This window comes from Schistocerca serialis, chromosome 2 (assembly GCF_023864345.2).
Source record: "Schistocerca serialis cubense isolate TAMUIC-IGC-003099 chromosome 2, iqSchSeri2.2, whole genome shotgun sequence".
NCBI classification, from domain to species: Eukaryota; Metazoa; Arthropoda; class Insecta; order Orthoptera; family Acrididae; genus Schistocerca; species Schistocerca serialis.
Genome location: NC_064639.1, coordinates 829,992,763 through 830,011,433, shown reverse-complemented (window position 1 = coordinate 830,011,433; position 18,671 = coordinate 829,992,763). Strand labels below are relative to the sequence as shown.

Genomic DNA, 18,671 nt, shown 5'->3' with positions numbered 1-18,671 from the left:
CGGTGACCCTGGTCAAGGTGTACAATCGCGGTTTGCGTCAGAGCTCTTGTCTTTGGGCTTGAGGTTTTCCCTCTCCTACCTCTTTTCCAGGCCCCTCAGCATATACCCCTGTGGTGTGTGCCCTGCCCATGCCTTCGGCTCGATTTGGCACAGGGCTGGAAGGACTCAGTCCCTCCCGAGGCCCTCCACTGCCACTTTCTTTCAATCCTTGCCGCGTTTGATGGCTCTGACATAGTCTATACTGACGGTTCGATGGTTGCTGGTCGTGTCTGTTATGCTCTAACTCTAGGAATCATTATGAACATCACTCGTTGCCGGCTTGCTGTAGTGTTTTCACTGCCGAGCTGGTCGCCATCTCTTGCGCCCTTGAGTATACCTGCTCCTGCTCAGGTGAGTCCTTCGTTGTCTGTAGTGACTCCCTGAGCGGTTTGTGAGCTATTGACCAGTGTTTCCCTCACTCTCATTTGGTGATGGCTATCAAAGAGTCCCTCCATACTCTATCCCATTGCGGGTGCTCTGTGGTCTTTGTGTGGACCCTGGGTCATATCGGCATCCCGGGAAATGAATGTGTTGACATGCTGGCCAAACAGGCTGTCGGTGCACCAGCCTTGGAGATTGGCCTTTCGGAAGTGACCTCAGGTCAGTTTTGCGGCAGAAGGTACTTCGCACCTGGGGTGAAGAATGGCGCACCCTTCCTTCACCCAACAAACTTTGGGCCATCAAGGAGGCTACTGGTGCGTGGCGATCCTCCTTGCGGGTCTCTCATTTTTAACTCTGCTCAGGCAGATGTTTGCGCTTCCTGGTAAGTTTCCTGCACTTTTCTCGGGTGACGTTGAGATGGCAGATTTAGTTTTGAGTTTTATTTGTGCAGGGGTTTTTTATTGCTTGATCTAAGTGTTTGTCCTTTTTTTTGTGTTGAGTCTGGCCTTTGGGCTACGATTTTAGACTGGGGTTTATAGTGCGTTTCTTGGTGGTTGGCTTTTCCTTTTTTGTTTCTATGGTCAGCCAACCACTGTCACATTCAGTGTGGTTTTAATTCTTTTTTTCTGGTCTCTGTCGTCTTTTGTCGGCCCCATTGTTTGTTCTTATTCTTTGTGGGTGTTTAAAGTACGTGGAAAACGGGACCGATGGTCGTAGTAGTCTGGTCCCTTCAATCCCACAAACCAACCAACCAATCCTTCATATTCTTGGTCAGCTCCCACCCCCCCTATTTACTAGTTTGGGACTTCAGCACCCACCACCCGCATTGGGGATCTCCGCATCCTTGTCAGAGGGGCTCCCTATTGATTGAACTCTTCCACCAAGTGGATCTTGTTTGCCTCAACACTGGGAACCTGACATTTTTGTCTACCTCCATGTCAGCCTACTCTCATCTGAATCTTTCGGGCAGTACTGTTCGGCTAGCTCTTGCTGATACACATTCAAGTGACCATTTTCCTTGTGTCCTTTGATTACAGCCACAACTGCCATCTATGCCTCCATGATGCTGGAAGTTTTCTCAAGCTGATTGGACACTTTTCTCTTCTCTAGCAACATTTGATGACAGTCATTTCCCTAGCATCGATGATCAAGTCACTCATGTTGCGGAAGTTATTTTTACAGCTGCGGAACATTCAGTACCCCGTTCCTCCCCTTTGCCCTGGTGCTCCCCAGTTCCTTGGTGGAAAGAGGCATGCCATAACGCAGTACATGAGCGGAGACATGCTCCTCACGTTTTCCACCATTATCCTCGTATGTGGCCAACTGTATCCACTACAAGCAGTTACATGCGCAATGCTGTCGCATCATACGAGGTAGCAAGAAGACAATCTGGCATTTCTTTACCAGCTCCTTTGATCCTTTCACCCTGTTAACAGTTGTTCAGAGTTGAATCCGACAGATATCCTGCACACGCAGCTTTTCCCTGATCTCTGGCTGACTGTTGCGCAGGATACCTTAATGGACCCAGTTGCATTCTCTAACTCATTGGATTGGCACTTTGCTGCGGTTTCAAGCTCTTCTAATTACCGTATTTACTCGAATCTAAGCCGCACCTGAAAAAATGAGACTCGAAATCAAGGAAAAAAAAATTCCCGAACCTAAGCCGCACCTGAAATTTGAGACTCGAAATTCAAGGGGAGAGAAAAGTTTTAGGCCGCACCTCCAAATCGGACCAACTTTTTTTCATTGTAATCTGAGACACAATTTAGGTCGAATGAATGATGATACAGCTACAGTAGTTTGGTTCGAGTCGTAAGCTTAGCAGTTAAGCTTTACCAGGTACCCACTGCTATGCGTCAGGTGCTCCGTCCGTATTTATACGAGTACCCTTCCTTTTTCACGTGCTTCGTCTGGTTTGAATAGATTGCTTATTTTGCCTTGATCTGATAAGTGCCGTTTTCTTTGTTATAGGTGTTTACGTCACTTTAAGCAGAAAATGCATTACTGTACTGTGTCGTGCATTGTTTGTCGCGTTCTGATAGTGGGTGTTTACGGCCTGTCGCCGCTCACAGCGTGGCTTGCTTTTGTGCGCGCTACTGCCGCTCACAATTAAAAAAAAGAGAGGAATTGTCTCATTAGTGAAACAATGGCAAGAGACTGCTATTTGTTGTTACTTACACTGCTGCTTCTTTGATAATGATCAAAAAGAACCAAATAATAGACTGTGTATGATAGAACATGTTCTGAACGAGAGTTCGGCGAAAATGTTTCTCCGTTTGAACATCTTTGCGGCTGCTTCTTTAGTACATCAAATTCTGCACAGAAATTAGTCATCTTAAAATTAAAAATCTAGTCAGTTGCTGTGCTTCATTTCTGACTGTATCACTATTAGGCATAAGTATAATACGGATATAAACATGACACGATACGTATATTCTTCTGCGATTGCTGTTGTCGCACTCTAGTTTCGTAGTTTATTAGGCAAACAGGATTTAAATAAGATAGCTGCAAACACGAAAAAATACCTGGGAAAATGTTGATATTCGTATTATTCTCAAGGTGAAGAGAATACTGCATGTGATTCACATTGCATCAGGTTCCTATTAGCAACCATCTCTTCTCACAGGTAGGATAAAATTCAGAAAGTAGAGTTGGCCATGTTGACAAACATCCCAAACAGTCTTGCCAGTCGGATTTTCGTAGTACATTGAAATTCTGCTACATTCGAAGATGAACAATGCGGAATTTGTATTTACTTCGTTGGATAATGTATAAAAATGTAGTGGTCGAAACTCGGGGCGGAGAAAAAAAGCTCGTCTTCCACCTTTTTTTTTTTTTTAAATTTATTTACTGATGCAGAGGTTTTGGTGCCAGTATTTATCTTCGTGCCTGCAAAGCATGCCTGTGTCACTACATATATTCGATGGCAGAAGTTAGTTGTGGCGGCACCTACCAACATTTTCAGAACTTCCGCTTGCTTTGCACTCGATTCTAAGCCGCAGGCGTCTTTTTGGATTACAAAAACCGGAAAAAAAGTACGGCTTAGATTTGAGTAAATACGGTACCCACCAACCTTTCTCCTGAAAAACTGGTAGCAAAAGAGTGGACCTCTTGCTTTTTCCTCTCAAAATCGTGAAAGCTATAATGCTATTTTTTTCTATGTGGGAACTCAGACATGCACCCTCCTCCTCTCGCTCTTCTGCTCCGGGTCCGAATGGAATCCACGTCCAAATGTTGCTGCATCTATTATACCCTAGACTGTGCTACCTCCTTCGCCTTTATAATAGACTTTGATCCGACAGTACCTTTCCCAGATGATGGTAGGAAGCTATCGGCATTCCTGTTCCGATACCTGGAAAGGACAAACATTTCCCCTCCAGCTAGTGCACAATCTCTCTCTCAGGTAGTGTTTCTAAGGTTATGGAGCATATGCTAAATTGCCATTTAGGCTGGTGGCTGGAGTCCCATAACCTTTTAACAAGTGCCCAATGTAGATTCTGAAAGTATCGTTCTGCAGTTGACCATCCTGTTGCTCTTTCCACTTATATGATGAACAAGTTTCTCAGGAAATGTCAAACAGTAGCTATATTTTATGATCAGGAGAAGGCATACAATAGCTGTTGGGGGACAGGCATCCTCCGCACACTGTTTTCTTAGGGCTTTTGAGGTCGGCTACTCCTTGTCATCCACGAATTTATGACGGAATGCACATTTAAAGTGCGGGTGAACCCTACTCTATTGCATACTTTCTCCCAAGAATACGGGGTGCCCCAGGGCTCCGTGCTAAGTGTTGTACTGTTTGCCATTGCCATAAATCCAATTATGGATTGTCTCCTTTCCAATGTCTTGGACTCCTTCCTTGTTGACAATTTTGCAGTCTACTGCTGCTCTCAACGGACCAGCCTTCTTGAATGACGTCTTCAAGGATGTCTCGATCGCCTCCACTCGTGGAGCATCGAAACTGGCTTCAGATTTTCTCCCAGTAAGACCATCTGTAAAAATTTTTGGTGTCATATGGAGTTTATGTGCCTTCCCTACATCTAGGCCCTGTTGACCTTCTGTTCATGGACATCCCCCCCATTCTCATCTCCCACCCTGTTTATTTGCTGCTCTCTGTCAATGCATCCACCCATCTTTCCCTGCTCCTCTCCTTTTTTTCACTACCTCCTTGCCCCACAACCTCCTGACACTGTGTCTGTTGGCTTTCTAGTTACTCCACAGGCTCACCCGCCTTATCTCCCTCCCCCTCCCCCTCGTCCAAGGGAACTTGCCGCCCTGGAGGTTTTGTGCTTGGCTACCACGGGGCCCCGGCCTTTGCAGCATCTTTTCCCTTCTGTGTTGCATGCCTATCCTTTTGCTGTTCTTTTCTCCTCCCTTGGGGAATATGAGTGGGATACTTTTGGAAATGTGTTCTGCATTTTCAGTAGCCAATACAAGAACTCTCTCTCCATTGTTTTTCATTCCAGCTACATCTAGATCTACATCTACATGGATACTCTGCAAATCACATTTAAGTGCATGGCAGAGGGTTCATCGAACCACCTTCACAATTCTGTTATTCCAATCTCGTATAGCGCGTGGAAAGAACGAACACATATGTCTTTCCGTATGAGCTCTGACATCCCTTATTTTATTGTGATCATTTCTCCCCATGTGGGTCAGTGTCAAGAAAATATTTTCGCATTTGGAGGAGAAAGTTGGTGATTGGAAATTCGTGAGAAGATTCAATCACAAAGAAAAATCCGTTTCTTTTAATGACGTCCAGTCCAAATACTGTGTCATTTCAGTGACACACACTCCCATATTTCACGATAATACAAAACGTGCTGCCCCTCTTTGAACTTTTTTGATGTACTTCGTCAGTCCTATCTTCTAAGGATCCCACACTACGCACCAGTATTCTAAAAGAGGACGGACCAAGTGTAGTGTATGCAATCTCCTTAGTAGATCTGTTAAGTTTTCTAAGTGTCCTGCCACTAAAATGCTGTCTTTGGTTAGCCTTACCCACATTTTCTGTGTGTTCCAATTTAAGTTGTTCATAATTGTAATACCTAGGTATTTAGTTGAATTTATGGCCTTTAGATTTGACTGATGTCATATAATCGAAGTTTAATGGATTCCTTTTAGCACTCATGTGGATGACCTCACACTTTTCGTTATTTAGGATCAACTGCCAATTTTCGCACCATTCAGATATCTTTTCTAAATAGTTTTGCAGTTTGTTTTGATCTTCTAATGACTTTATTTGTTGATAAACGACAGCATCATCTGCAAACAACCTGAGACAGCTGCTCGGATTGTCTCCCAAATCATTTATATAGATAAGGAAAAGTAAACGGCCTATAACACTACCTTGGGGAACACCAGAAATCACTTCCGTTTTACTTGATGACTTTCCGTCAATTATTACGAACTGTGACCTTTCTGACAGGAAATCCCAAATCCAGTCACGTAACTGGGGAGATATTCCATTATTATTATTTTGAGCTTTTCCTCATTACAGAGGCTTATCTCCAACATAATAATTTACCTGGAAATGACAATACAAACAATAAACGTTCTTAACCTATACTCTCAAAATATTTCTCCAGGTGTTTCGATCTTGCGTGTCCTCTTCCTCTGCGCCCATTCTCCTCATTGTGTGCTGTACATTTTGAAGCCAGGTGGTCACAGGTCGTCGTCTTCTTCTTCTCCCCTCCGGTTCCCACTCCAGTATCAATTTTGGTATTCTGGCTTCCTCCATTCGTCGTACATGCCTGTACCACTGTAATTTCTTCCTATCCATTACGTCATGTATTCTTTCTTTTATTTCCATTCTCCTTATTACTTCGGTGTTCCTTATCTTTTCTTTCCTGGAGATTCTTATAAAAACATAAAAATGCTAAGAAACCTAATAATATGCCTCGGAAAAATTGGAACTTTGGACGACGAACTGGCAATGAGAAACGGAAAACAAGCTCTAGAGATGGACTTTTGGAGAAGATCGGGAGATATTCCATAAGCACACAATTTCACTACCAGCTGCTTGTGCGGTACAGTGTCAAAAACCTTCGAATATCCAGAAATACAGAATCGATCTGAAATCCCTTATCAGTAGTACTCCACAAGCTTCATGTGAATAAAGAGCTATTTGTGTTTCACAAGAATGATGTTTTCTAAACCCATGTTGACCGTGTGTCAATAGATCCCCCCCCCCCCCCCCCCCCCCCCTCCCACCCCCCTTCCCACCTCTGAGGTAATTCATAATGTTCGAACACAATGTATGTTCCATAATCCTGCTGCATATCGACATTAATGATATGGGATTACTCCTACTACCTTTCTTGAATATTGGTGTGACCTGTGCAACTTTCCAGTCTTTGGGTACGGATCTTTCGTTGAGCGAATGGTTGTATTTGATTGTTATGTATGGAGCTAATGCATCAGCATACTCTGAAAGGAACCTAATTGGTATACAGTCTGGACCAGAAGACTTGCTTTTATTAAGTGATTTAAGTTGCTTCACTACTCAGAGGATGTTTACTTCTATGTTACTCATGTTGGCAGCTGTTCTCGATTCAAATTCTGGAATATTTACTTAGTCTTCTTTTGTGAAGGCATTTCGAAAGGCTGTGTTTAGTAACTCTGCTTTGGCAGCACTGTCTTTGATAGTATCTCCATTGCTATCATGCAGAGAAGGTATTGATTGTTTCTTGCCACTAATATACTTCACATACGACCAGAATCTCTTTGGATTTTCTGCCAAGTTTAGAGACAAAGTTTCGTTGTGGAAACTGTTATAAGCATCTCACATTGAAGCCCACGCTAAATTTCGAGCTTCTGTAAAAGAGCACCAGTCTTGGGGATTTTGCGTCTGTTTAAATTTGGCACGTTTGTTTAATTGTTTCTGCAACAATGTTCTAACCTGTTTTGTGTACCAGGGAGGACCAGCTCTGTCGCTTGTTAATTTATTTGGTATAAATATCTCAATAGCTGCTGGAACTATTTTTTTTTTTTTTTTTTTTTTTTTATTAATTCAAGCCACATCCGGTCTACATGACTCATACCCTTCTTTCAAGAGGCCTATTTTTTCTGAGATTATTTCTGAAATCAATGAAGGTATTTAAATCTTTACAAAAACAGACATAATGTCTAATAGGATAGCTGCAATCAGTGATTTTACAGTGTTACTTATAATCTGTCTTGATTGCAAAATGTTTATTCACTAGATGAACCAAAGCCGGTCATATGAATAAACATTTTGAAATGAAGACGGATTATAAGTAACATTGTATTTAAATCTGTCTTCAGACTCAAAGGAAATGCATATTTTTGTCACCAGATGTGTTTCATTTTATTGAAATAAAATATCATCAGTGGTCTTTATGAAACACACATACCTTTTGGCTTGGTTTCTGCATCTAAAAACAGTTAATTACAAAAGATATTCATGTTAGTACTTACAATTTCTGCTCACACGGGGGAGAAATACAGAAGTCCTTACTTTTTTTTGTCAACTTACGTCTTTACTTACCCTTGAGATCTCAAAATTTGTCAGGGAAAAATACTAAAACTTGTCTGGAAATCAGGGAAATACTAGAGAATTTCAGTTGAGGAAACATGTGGCAACCATGGAACCACCCTACTCTGTATGTACCGGTCCCTTGTATGTTTGAAACTAGACTATGAGTGCTTTGTTTATGCATCTGCATATCCGTCCCTCTTACACTATCTCAGCAACAGGGGGGGCTTCTGTCAGGGCCGCTCAGCGCTCGACAATTTAGTTTCGCTAGAGTCGGCTATTCGTACAGCTTTTACTCGGTGAGAACATCTAGTTGCTGTTTTCTTTGATCTTCGGAAGGCGTACGATACCACCTAGTGCCATCATATCCTTGCTACGCTGCACGAATGGGGCTTACGGGGTCCACTTCAGATTTTTCTACGGAATTTTCTCTCCAATCACTCCTTTCCGGTTAGGGTTAGCACTTATTTTAGCTCTGCTCAGATTCAGGAGAACGGTGTCCCGCAGGGCTCGGTTCTCAGTGTTCCCCTCTTTTTGGTGGCGATTAACGGTCTTGCGGCTGCGGTGGGCTCATCGGTCTGTTCCTCTGTATATGCCGATGACTTTTGTCTTTATTACAGTTCCCCAAGACCAGTGTCGCTGAACGGCAGCTGCAGGGCACATTTTTGGGCATCCAACCATGGTTTTCAGTTCTCAGCCTCTAAGACCTGAGTGATGCATTTCTGTCGTCGTCGAATGGTCCACCTCCATCCAGAGCTCTATCTTGCCAATGAACTCCTTCGTATTGAGGAGACGCATCGCTTTCTTGGCATGCTGTTTGATGCTCAGCTCACTTGGACACCTCATCTTTGCGAGCTTAAACAGCGGTGCTGGCGGCACCTCAACATTCTTCGCTGCCTCAGCCACCCTGTTTGGGGGGCTGCACGAGCAACCCTCCTACAGCTCTATAAGGCCTTAGTCCAGTCCCGTCTCGACTACGGGAGCGTGGTGTAAGACTTAGCAGCACCTTCAACATTGCAGATCCTCGACCCGATCCTCCATTGTGGCGTCGGAATGGCGACAGGTGCCTTCTGCTCTAGTCCGGTGACTAACCTTCTTGTAGAAGCTGGAATCCCTCCCCTACGATTCCGCCGGCAACAGTTACTTGTGTCATACATTGCCCGTGTCCATGCCTCACCCGATTACCCAAACCGCAGGCTCCTTTTTCTATCTTCTGCACTCCCCTCCCCATGACGGCGGCCTAGATCGGGTCTCCCGATCGTGGTCCCCGTTTGTTCCCTTCTCTTGTCACTCAAGTCCTTTCCACTTTCTCCATCCTTTCGGCCCTCTTCTTCTATCCCTCCTTGGTCCCTCCCTCACTTGCGGCTTTACTTGGATTTGATCTGCGACTCGGTCCTCCGTTCCACCTGACTGTGAGGAAGAGTTGCAACCAGTGCCTGGATATCTGTAGTTAAGAGTGCTGCCACCCCCCCCCCCCCACCCCCCCCCCCACCCCCCCACCCCCCCCCCCCCCCCAAAAAAGGCAGTGTCTCAGTTTGAGCCCTGGTTCAGCATACAGCTCTAGTGAAGTTCATTTGAAAATTTCCAGACTGCATGTGGCTACAGTTGTCTGAGACTGCAATCATGGGTGTGAGTTGTGTTTGTGCGCGGGCGTGTGTGTGTCATCTATATGACGAAGGTCTTACGGGCTGAAAGCTTTATTTTTGACAGTCTTTTCATTGTGCCCATTGTGATTCAGTGAGTGGCAACTTTCCTTTTCATAATGTTGTTAAATTCCATCCTGGATTTTCCATTGTTTGACCCTTGCATATACCTCATACTTCTTATTGCCTAACATTATATTGATTTTGTGAATTTGCTTTTCACTAAATGTACTGTCAGTGGTAACATCCTCCTGTCCTTCCATTTAGTTACCTTTAACCTTTGCCTCTAAGCTATTTCTCTTCTCTGCAGCCATACCATACCCACAGATACAAAAAAAAAGTGTTTGTTACTGATATAATTCCAACGTATCTGTATCTAGTCCGTAGTACAGTACAGACAAAAGTTCACAGTTGGTGTACCAGTCATCCAGGTAACATATAATTTTCAAATGTTTCATTTTGAAGTTTGTTAACCCATATTTGGTCCATCAATTGGTTCCAGTGAATTTACAAAGGGATGTGCCTTCCACTATGGATGTCGGTGGTTCGCAGAGTTTGGATTTTGTTGTAGATATAGTTAGTTGAGCTTTAAAAGATGGTGAAACTAATTTCAAAAGCACTTACCTAAAACAGGATACAGCAGATCATTCCAACATTCCCCTCAAAGGTTAAAGAGGTATCAGAATGTCCTAGAACTGTGGCATGGCAAAGATTTCAGTTTGGTAAAATACATGTAAACCTCAAGTTTGTTTAAATGCGTTTTGAAATTGGCATTCTGATGGTCATCACTGTCATTTTATATAACAGGAATGAATTGTATTATAGGCTGTTGCTGTTCCATTTAAAATAGGTTGCCAATAGGTATAAGTTAATAGTAACTACCAAGATTGCATTAACTTTCATTCTGGTTTCAGCTCTCAGTCACTAAAACCTGATTCCTCAGGAAGACAAAGGCACAATTCTTTATGTTCACCAAGCAGGAAACGTCCTGATAAACGGAGGCGGTCACGTTCGCTACATATGGTGAGTAAAAAAGTCTGTACGTTGTCCATTTTTTATGCTATACTTTGTACAATTGTGGGGAAATAAGCAGCAGTGCCTTGTGTGACAGTGAAATTTTTATTTTGAACTAGACTGAAACGCATGCTTCTTAAGACTTGCTGGTTGTGAAGCGGTTTACTGGATATTAAGAATGGGCTGGAAATACATAAACCACCGTCGTAATAATACTGTAGTTGTAACTTAAATGTATTTGACGCTTCGGGCTTGTCACATGTTGCAGTATGTGAAAGATTGAAGTTTGTTTAAATCTGTATTGGTAATATCATACATCCAATTAGTGTAGATCAGGCACACCTTGTGGTTAAAGACTCGGAGCTGGGACTGCCGCAAAAGATTTACTAACATACATTCTTACTAATGGATTACAGAATTCAAATTATCAGGGTGTATTTTGAATGTTTCCCACATGGATTTAAATAATAAATCATTGTTTTTGGAACTTTTGTCATTGACTTGTATTTTCCAAACAAGTAGAGTTAGTCTTAAGGCTCCAACGTGAAATGCCAGTTGGCTCCATATGACAGGGGTGAGGGTGTGGCTGCAGCTGCTACAGAGTACATCACTTATTAGCCTCGTGAAGGCTCGGTTCGTTCAGCCCAAGTGTGTCCTATGACCACCAGATGATTTTCACGTTTCACCACTTACAGTGAAAACAGAGTAGACTGGCTGAACCTCCACTATTGAACGACTGTCTCTATATATCTCTATTATGATTTGATGTGCTGTTACTTGACATTTAATGTTAATTTTTTATAGTGCTGAAGATAGTTTTGTTTCTGGCATTGGGAATTTTATCAGCTGTAGGAAATGTATGCAAAGATTGTAAATTTCTTGATAGAATGCACTACAGTACAGGAATGGCACCAACAAGTGAGAGTTTCACGAAGGCTCGTTTCATTTAAAATCGCCCAAAATAAAGAAATCTCGTTGCCATCATGTCACAGATATTTGTGAAAATTTAGTGTAAGAAAGTACATAAATAGAAAGTGATAAAACAAATTTTTTCAGATATTTTTAGATCAAAACTGTAGTCAGGGGGGGCCATTTGGAAATGTCTATCATTTTCACGATCTGGCGTCGGCACGAAAGGTAGGTTGAAAGTTTTTAACTACTATAACTCCCTTATTTATAAATCAAGTTTATTCAATTTGGTGTCATTAGGAAGATAAAAGGACCAACTATATCACTAAACTTTAAAAATGCTGCAACTGTGCATATAAATATGTGCAAATCCGTAATTAAAGTCATTTTTCAGTGTGTTTTTTCATGAATTTTTTTGTCAAAATCACGGGTTCCACCATTTTATATTTTGTCTCATAGAATCCCTATTGCCAAAAAAAAAAGAAGGGTATTTGTTCTGTTTAATCATTTAAAACAGAAAGAACATAAATAATAATATACACGTTTAACTTTGTGGCTCTTACCTAGTGGTCACAAATGATGATCAGTTCTCATAAAACACATTCATAAAATTCTAAAGAGCATTCATTCTTTGAAACAAGTTTTCAATGGACAATATTTTGTCTGATTCAAAAGTAAATAAATGACCAGTGCTTGTGCTTGCACTAGGAGCAGGCAAAGCCATTAAAATGTTTTCATAAGGTATCCAGCAAACATCAGTGTGAAGTGGCCATGAATAACTTGAGGAAGGGCCACTTGGAATCATGAACTTGACTTTTGCATTTCTGTGTTCTTCTCTTATCTCTAGATTTTTTCCAAGCCACCACTGGTTATCATAGGTAGCTGTGACAAATTTTCTTCTTTGTGTTAGGGGCAGTGTTTTGAATTCCGAGAGGAACTTGAATGAATTTAGTAGATTATGAAACACGCTTTATCAGAAACTTGTCTTCATTCAGTGGTTGGAAAAAATGATTCACATCCCAGGGATGGTAGAACCAGTCTCATATCGTTTTTGTAAGATGTTTGTGAACTTTATTATCTCTTCTGTTGTAACATAAAAGGTTTCTATTCCTGGAACATGAGTTTTGGTAAATGTTAACAGATCTTTTGGACTTAAAATGTGACTGTCATATGAACAATGTAAACTTGCTCTTGTTGCTAAACGTTTAATAGTACTACCAACTCCATCACATGCATTTTTGCCATGACTAATGGCAAAAAAAAATTCGATTCCGCAGTTACTCCATCATCTTGCTTGTGATGGCACAAATTTCAAAAGTTCTTGAAGTTTTTTATATTGTGCAGAACTGCCATCATTGAAGCACATAACATGCTGTATGTGTAGTAATTGTTCCAATACATAAGTCAGAGCAGTTTTCTGGAAAACATAGAATGTGTTTGTATCATGCTGCAGTCAGTCACTTGTACAAAACAATGACATTGACATAATGCAATCATCTGTTTTAAAGTACACCACAAAAGGATGAAGGGTGAATTAAATGTTCTGCCAGTGAAATCCTTGTACAGCATCCTGAAGCAAAGAGGTATAGTCCTCTGCAAAATCCACTATAATGGTGCATGCAGTATCAGGGAGGGTTTCTTTGCTCGATTTAAAGTAGTGACTCTGAGATTTTGATACATAATGATGTCGTGTTAAATTTTGAAGATTTTTGCATGAAATAATCAACAAATTCATCGGTCATCTTCATTAATGTCTCCATTGTACGTCGATCAGCTTGCATCCGTTGTTTGAATACATTTTCACAATCTTGTAAGGACTCCAGCTCCATTAAAAAATTGCGCAGTTCATATTTGTCAGGACACTGAGAACAGTAATCCAGCATGCACTCCTCGTTTTCCAGATTGCACACAAGTTTCTGTAGAAGTTTAGTGTACGGTTCTTTCACATCTATTGCATGCGTTAAGTTTCACGTTTTGGTGATATGTGCATACACATACGTTATGCATTCCACGACTGTTTACAGTAACGCATTCTTTTGGCCTAAGTTCACAAAATGTAGTAAAACCAATTTTATCTTTAGCATATTTTTCTCTGAAAGCTAAGTATACATCTTTCAGATTATGTAAAATCAGTCTTTTTGTCTTGTACACTATTTTTGCCATTTTCTGAAGAGACAGACAGACAGTCTTTTTTTATTAGTAGAAATGAGACTTATATCATCTTCACAGTAAAAATTCTGGACATGTTTTTCCACATCCTTACCTGTTCTGTTTCCCACTTTATAACTCCCTTTTGACAAAATACCATCTTCTTTTAGCAGTACCCTCAATTTCTTTACCATGTATTCAGTAGTGTTAAAAACATTTGGGTTTTTTCTTTACTCTGTGCAGTTGGTGCTAAGGTAAGTAGTTTTAGTTTTTCTTGAACAGAACTTCTGATGAATTTCTCTTTAAGTTTTTGCGTTAAAATATTACAGTCTGTATATTCAGCACTGCCAGTTTCTTCACACACATTTTTCACTGGAACATGTAGCACTTCTGATCTGTTTGCTGGAATTTTAAAGCTAAGTGACGAGACTTGGATCGAATCTATTCTGGTAAACTTAAATGGTGGAATTTCAAGTAATTCACAACTATCATTAAGTTTTTGAAGAGCTCTAGATGGACCTGGTGTATATTCTTGATCTTCAACGTCACATTTATCCATCCCTGGAAGGTTATCCCCCATAGGAGATAAAATTTCCGTAAGTCCAAGGGTTTTATATTTTCTTGCCATGGTTAAAGAAGTAGATTTCTTAGCAGCCTTTTTACCATGCTTTTTAAAAGGGCCACAGCAAATTCTTTGTCTTCGAATGTTCCTAAATAGAGCCTTTTGTGAGAAGAACAAACACACTCAATATTTTCACAGGTGCTTCTTAGCTTCAATAATTCAGTATCAGCTTGATTCAGGCTTGACATATCTACTAAATCAAGCTTTTCCCCGCTACCACTTTTCTTCTGACACACAACTGCTGATGCAAAACCTAAAGAACATTTGTTTTCCATTGTGATTTTTAATCAACTGTGTAAGTTGCAGAAAAGAACTGGATGGTTTGAAACTTTTTCTTGTTATCTAATTAGTCACACAGCCTGTGTTGCATGTGACTGTTGCTGCTAGACTTAATTTTTCATTGTTGTTTCATGTATTGTTGATTACTATTTACAGCAATTATTTATTCCAGCATTATTGAAAAAGTTTAAGATCTAACAATAGAGGACAAACACCTTTCTGATTTTTTTTTTTTTTAATTGAAAAGTATGGCAGTAGGAATTATTTGAAACACAAATTCAGATGGTGAAACTTGTGATTCTGCTGAAAAAAAAAAAAAATTCCTGAAATTTGGCAAAAAAAGTCAGAAATTACATTAATTACAAAGTTTCAAACATTTGTTGCTTAGACACAGCATTTTAATAATTTTTGTATTATAGCTCTATTCTTTTACTTTCCAATGACACCAAATTCAATAAAATTGATACATAAATAAAAAAAGTTATAGTGGTTACAAACTTACAAGGCACTTCATTTCTCAACGCCAGTTGGTAGAAGGAGCCCACGTTTCAAAATGGTCTCCTAATTACAATTTTGGTCAAAAAATTCCAGAAAAAATATTTTAACCCCAACTCATTATGTACATTCTTACGCCAAATTTTCAGAAAAATCTGTGACATAAGGGCAACGGACACAGGGTGATTTCACATGAAATTACCCCGAATGATTAGAAAAAATAAGCATGCTAAACTTGTGCTGTTACCTTTAGCTGCTAAGTGTTTCACTGATGGCATTAGTGGGATAAATCACATTAATAATGATATATTGTGCCTGAGTTCTTGGGACTTTCATTTTCTGTGGAATAACTGAAGCATACTGAGAGTCTGAAAATGGTAAATTATGAATCCAGTATGTAGTTTATTAGGAAAAAAATTGGAACTTAAGCTTAGCACAATAGTGCAGGAACTTGATGCATCAAAACTCGATATAACATCAAACAGGGGAAACAAAAAAACTGTCAAAGCCAGACAAGGGTATGTATGTAATTTCAGCAACATATTTAGCCACTGCCACATTTCCCGAAACCTTAGCACAGGCATGGGCAAGCTTTGGTGATCCGCAGATCTCATTCACGCACTTAAGCTTACGTGCCGCTTCATCATGTGATGCAGTGGAAGCACTTTTGGTGCATAAAGCCAAAACTAATCTCTGACGTTATTGTTCATGGATTAATGTACGGGTTTTATACGCCATGGGACAGCCGGGAGAAACCCGAGAGTTTTTCATTGTTTTAGTTTCCATTTAAATTTTTGTAATTTTGACTGGTAAGAACTGATATTTTGACAAATAATTTTACTGTGTCCTGCCACACTGCAGAAAAATACTGCAGCCCTAAAACATAAACGAGAGGGGAAAAAAATAAAATAAAATAAAATAAAACTTAAGTTGCAAATGAAATGCGCCATTTACGACAGTGAAACACAGTTCACACCCAAACATCTGTCAACAGCAAAACAGGTCAAAGGCAAGCAATTCTTCATAACAACAAACTGCTTCTGATGAGCGTGACATCACAACTGTTCACATTAGGTTCGTTTCAACAGTTGCCAGCGGGCTCATGCGCATGCACAGTTGAGTCGCGTATGAGCAGTACCTTCTCCCACTTCTGGCTACTTGAAGTGTGGCTGTTAATTGTATCAGCAGTAGCAACAAGCAGCCAGATGCTACCCAGAAAAATTTGTCTGGCACGCCCAGGCTGCCATATTCGTACATGCGCAGAGCAGTCTTGAGTTTTTACTTTTAGTGATTTTGCTGTTTCCCCTTCGTTTACAACTGTCATGTCAATTGAAAACCAAATAGAATCCTGTGGCTGCGAGCTGTCAAGTGAATTAAAATGCATTCACATAATTACATATGGCTGAAATATGTTACTAGTTTCAGTTTTCTGATTTTATTTTATTTTCACGTTTTTGGCAGTCAAGCATTAATCCCCTTGCAGAATAATGGAGTTATTTCTGTTGATTTTCTAAAGAAATTTGCCTTTTGTTAGTATTTTCCACAGAGGCAGTTAATTTATTTGAAACGAAGTGTTTCATCCCACACCATTGTCCAATTTCAACTGTTTGCTGAATTTCAAATGTACGTTTTCATCTTCTGGCGTGTATGGCATTATGTCATAATAAAGAACCAAACACGAGCTAATAGAGTACTGGTACTCCAAGGAAATTTGCACTCCGAAAACCACAGTGCGAAGCTTAATATCAGATTGGGACCTACATCTCTGTGAATCAGGACATTCAAATGTGCGCTTTAAGCCAAATTATGTGTTTTAGTATGATTTACGGAAGTCTGATGCTGTTGGAGTATCATCTGATGTCCTGTTTCGTGTAGATGTAATGTAAGACCTCTTATTGCTATGTAAGATCTCTTAATGCTATAAACGTATAAACATATTGGCTTCCTATGTAATTGTAGTTGCGCCCATGCAGTACTGCCGGTTCCCTTGTGCTCTGACAGTTGGTGAAATGAATTCTAACAGATCGCCAGGCAGTTGGAAAATATTGCCAATGGTGATCTGAAAAGCATTACTTTCACAGTAAGTTTCACTTTGTGCGAGATGAATTATGTTTCGTGTGAGAATTTCCTTTGAATTTATTAAACCACAGACCATTTGACTCTCATTTAAAGGATAACACTTTGAAGGCCAGCCACTTAAAAGTATCTCAAGACCAGACATTTACGTCATTATGCGTGATGTATCTTAAAGTGTAATACATGCAAAAAACTCCAATATTGTATTTGAAAGCTTAGCTTTTCTTGTAGATACACTATAGACATTAATTTAAACCATTAACTTTTCCCATTTGCTTGTTCACACTTGTTAACAGTGATGTTGCTATTGGCCGACTACACCACGTGTTCTATGATTTGAAGATCTGCTATCATTGCTTGGCGATATCACGTGACGTGAACTATGACTGTCTTATAAAAGTGCATCGCAATCTCAATTTCAGTGCTACAGAAACTAATAAACTGTTTGATGTAAGAGGGAAAGTTTACTGTGACTTAAACACTGAAAAAGTGTGCTTTTTCCTGGGAAAAAAGGCATTGTTAACTGGGAAATCCGGGAATTTATTTTTCTCGGCCGCGTATGCATCTGGAAGGTAACAATATGCATGGCATCCCACTGCCATTGTCCAAATCAGTTCATTTTGTGAGTAGTCGGTAAGTTTTGTGCTGTTGTTACCATTTTCCAATGTTTGCAACCTATCAATTTGGCAGCAAGCAGTATCACATGCGGGTGGGGGTTCAGCACTGGTCTAGAAGTGAAAGTGCTTCTCAAGGTAGTCAGCCATTTCCCACACTCTACAAACTGCACATGAGCAGTGGGCCATAACTTCACACTCACACTTTGTTATCCAAATCTAGTGGCAGTGAAATATCATTGTGCATGTGCGGAGAAAAAAAAACCTTCACTTGCCTACGTTATGAGCTCAACCTGAGGGGAGCAGAGTGTAGGTGAAAATATCCAAATGTAGACCCTGGGTAGAGTACATTGTGAGCAATTCTCTCTCCCTCCTGCAAATTTCTTCCATGGGCTGGGTTGGAACTAATCATGGGCTGCATCCGGCCCATGGGCTGTTGGTTGCTCATCTGTGCTATATGACAACAAAAACTACTAAAATTTATGCATTTTGAAATATCTCAAATGTGGTATATTATTTAAACTGAATATCTTCATAATACACAAGTGCAAATATGAAAACCAACAATTATTGCAACCAGTGTGGAGGCTACACACTCTGTTTCTGTTAGCCAATCACAGAACACAATGTGACTTCACTAAATGTCACTTTTTACTCAAGCGAACCCATAAATGCCATGTATTGAACACACATGAAAAACATTAAATGTCGAAGTTCAGAACTGAAAACAAACAGCTTTAAGAACAGTAACATACACACAGTAAAGATCTCTCCAAAATGTGCTGTTTTTAGTAAAATTTGTTGTGATTGTGTTGGTAAATGTTTTTTGTACCAGCCGAATGTACGACCTGTAGATCTTACGTTAACTTAGATTTTGGTATTGTTTAGTATTTTGTTATGAAAAGGAATGGGGATATAGTCCATGAACTAGTTAGTGCCTTGACACCTTA

General features: G+C 40.3%; 1 protein-coding gene across 3 annotated transcripts in view; it reads left to right on the top strand.

Moving 5' to 3' along the window:
* Positions 1 to 18,671, top strand: part of LOC126458097 (targeting protein for Xklp2-like) — a 136,863-nt gene that overhangs the window by 2,608 nt on the left and 115,584 nt on the right. For all 3 annotated transcript variants that reach the window (XM_050094920.1, XM_050094921.1, XM_050094923.1), the window contains exon 3: positions 10,479 to 10,587. In XM_050094920.1, coding sequence (XP_049950877.1) covers positions 10,479 to 10,587 — 109 coding nt within the window. The remainder of the gene's footprint in view (positions 1 to 10,478; positions 10,588 to 18,671) is intronic.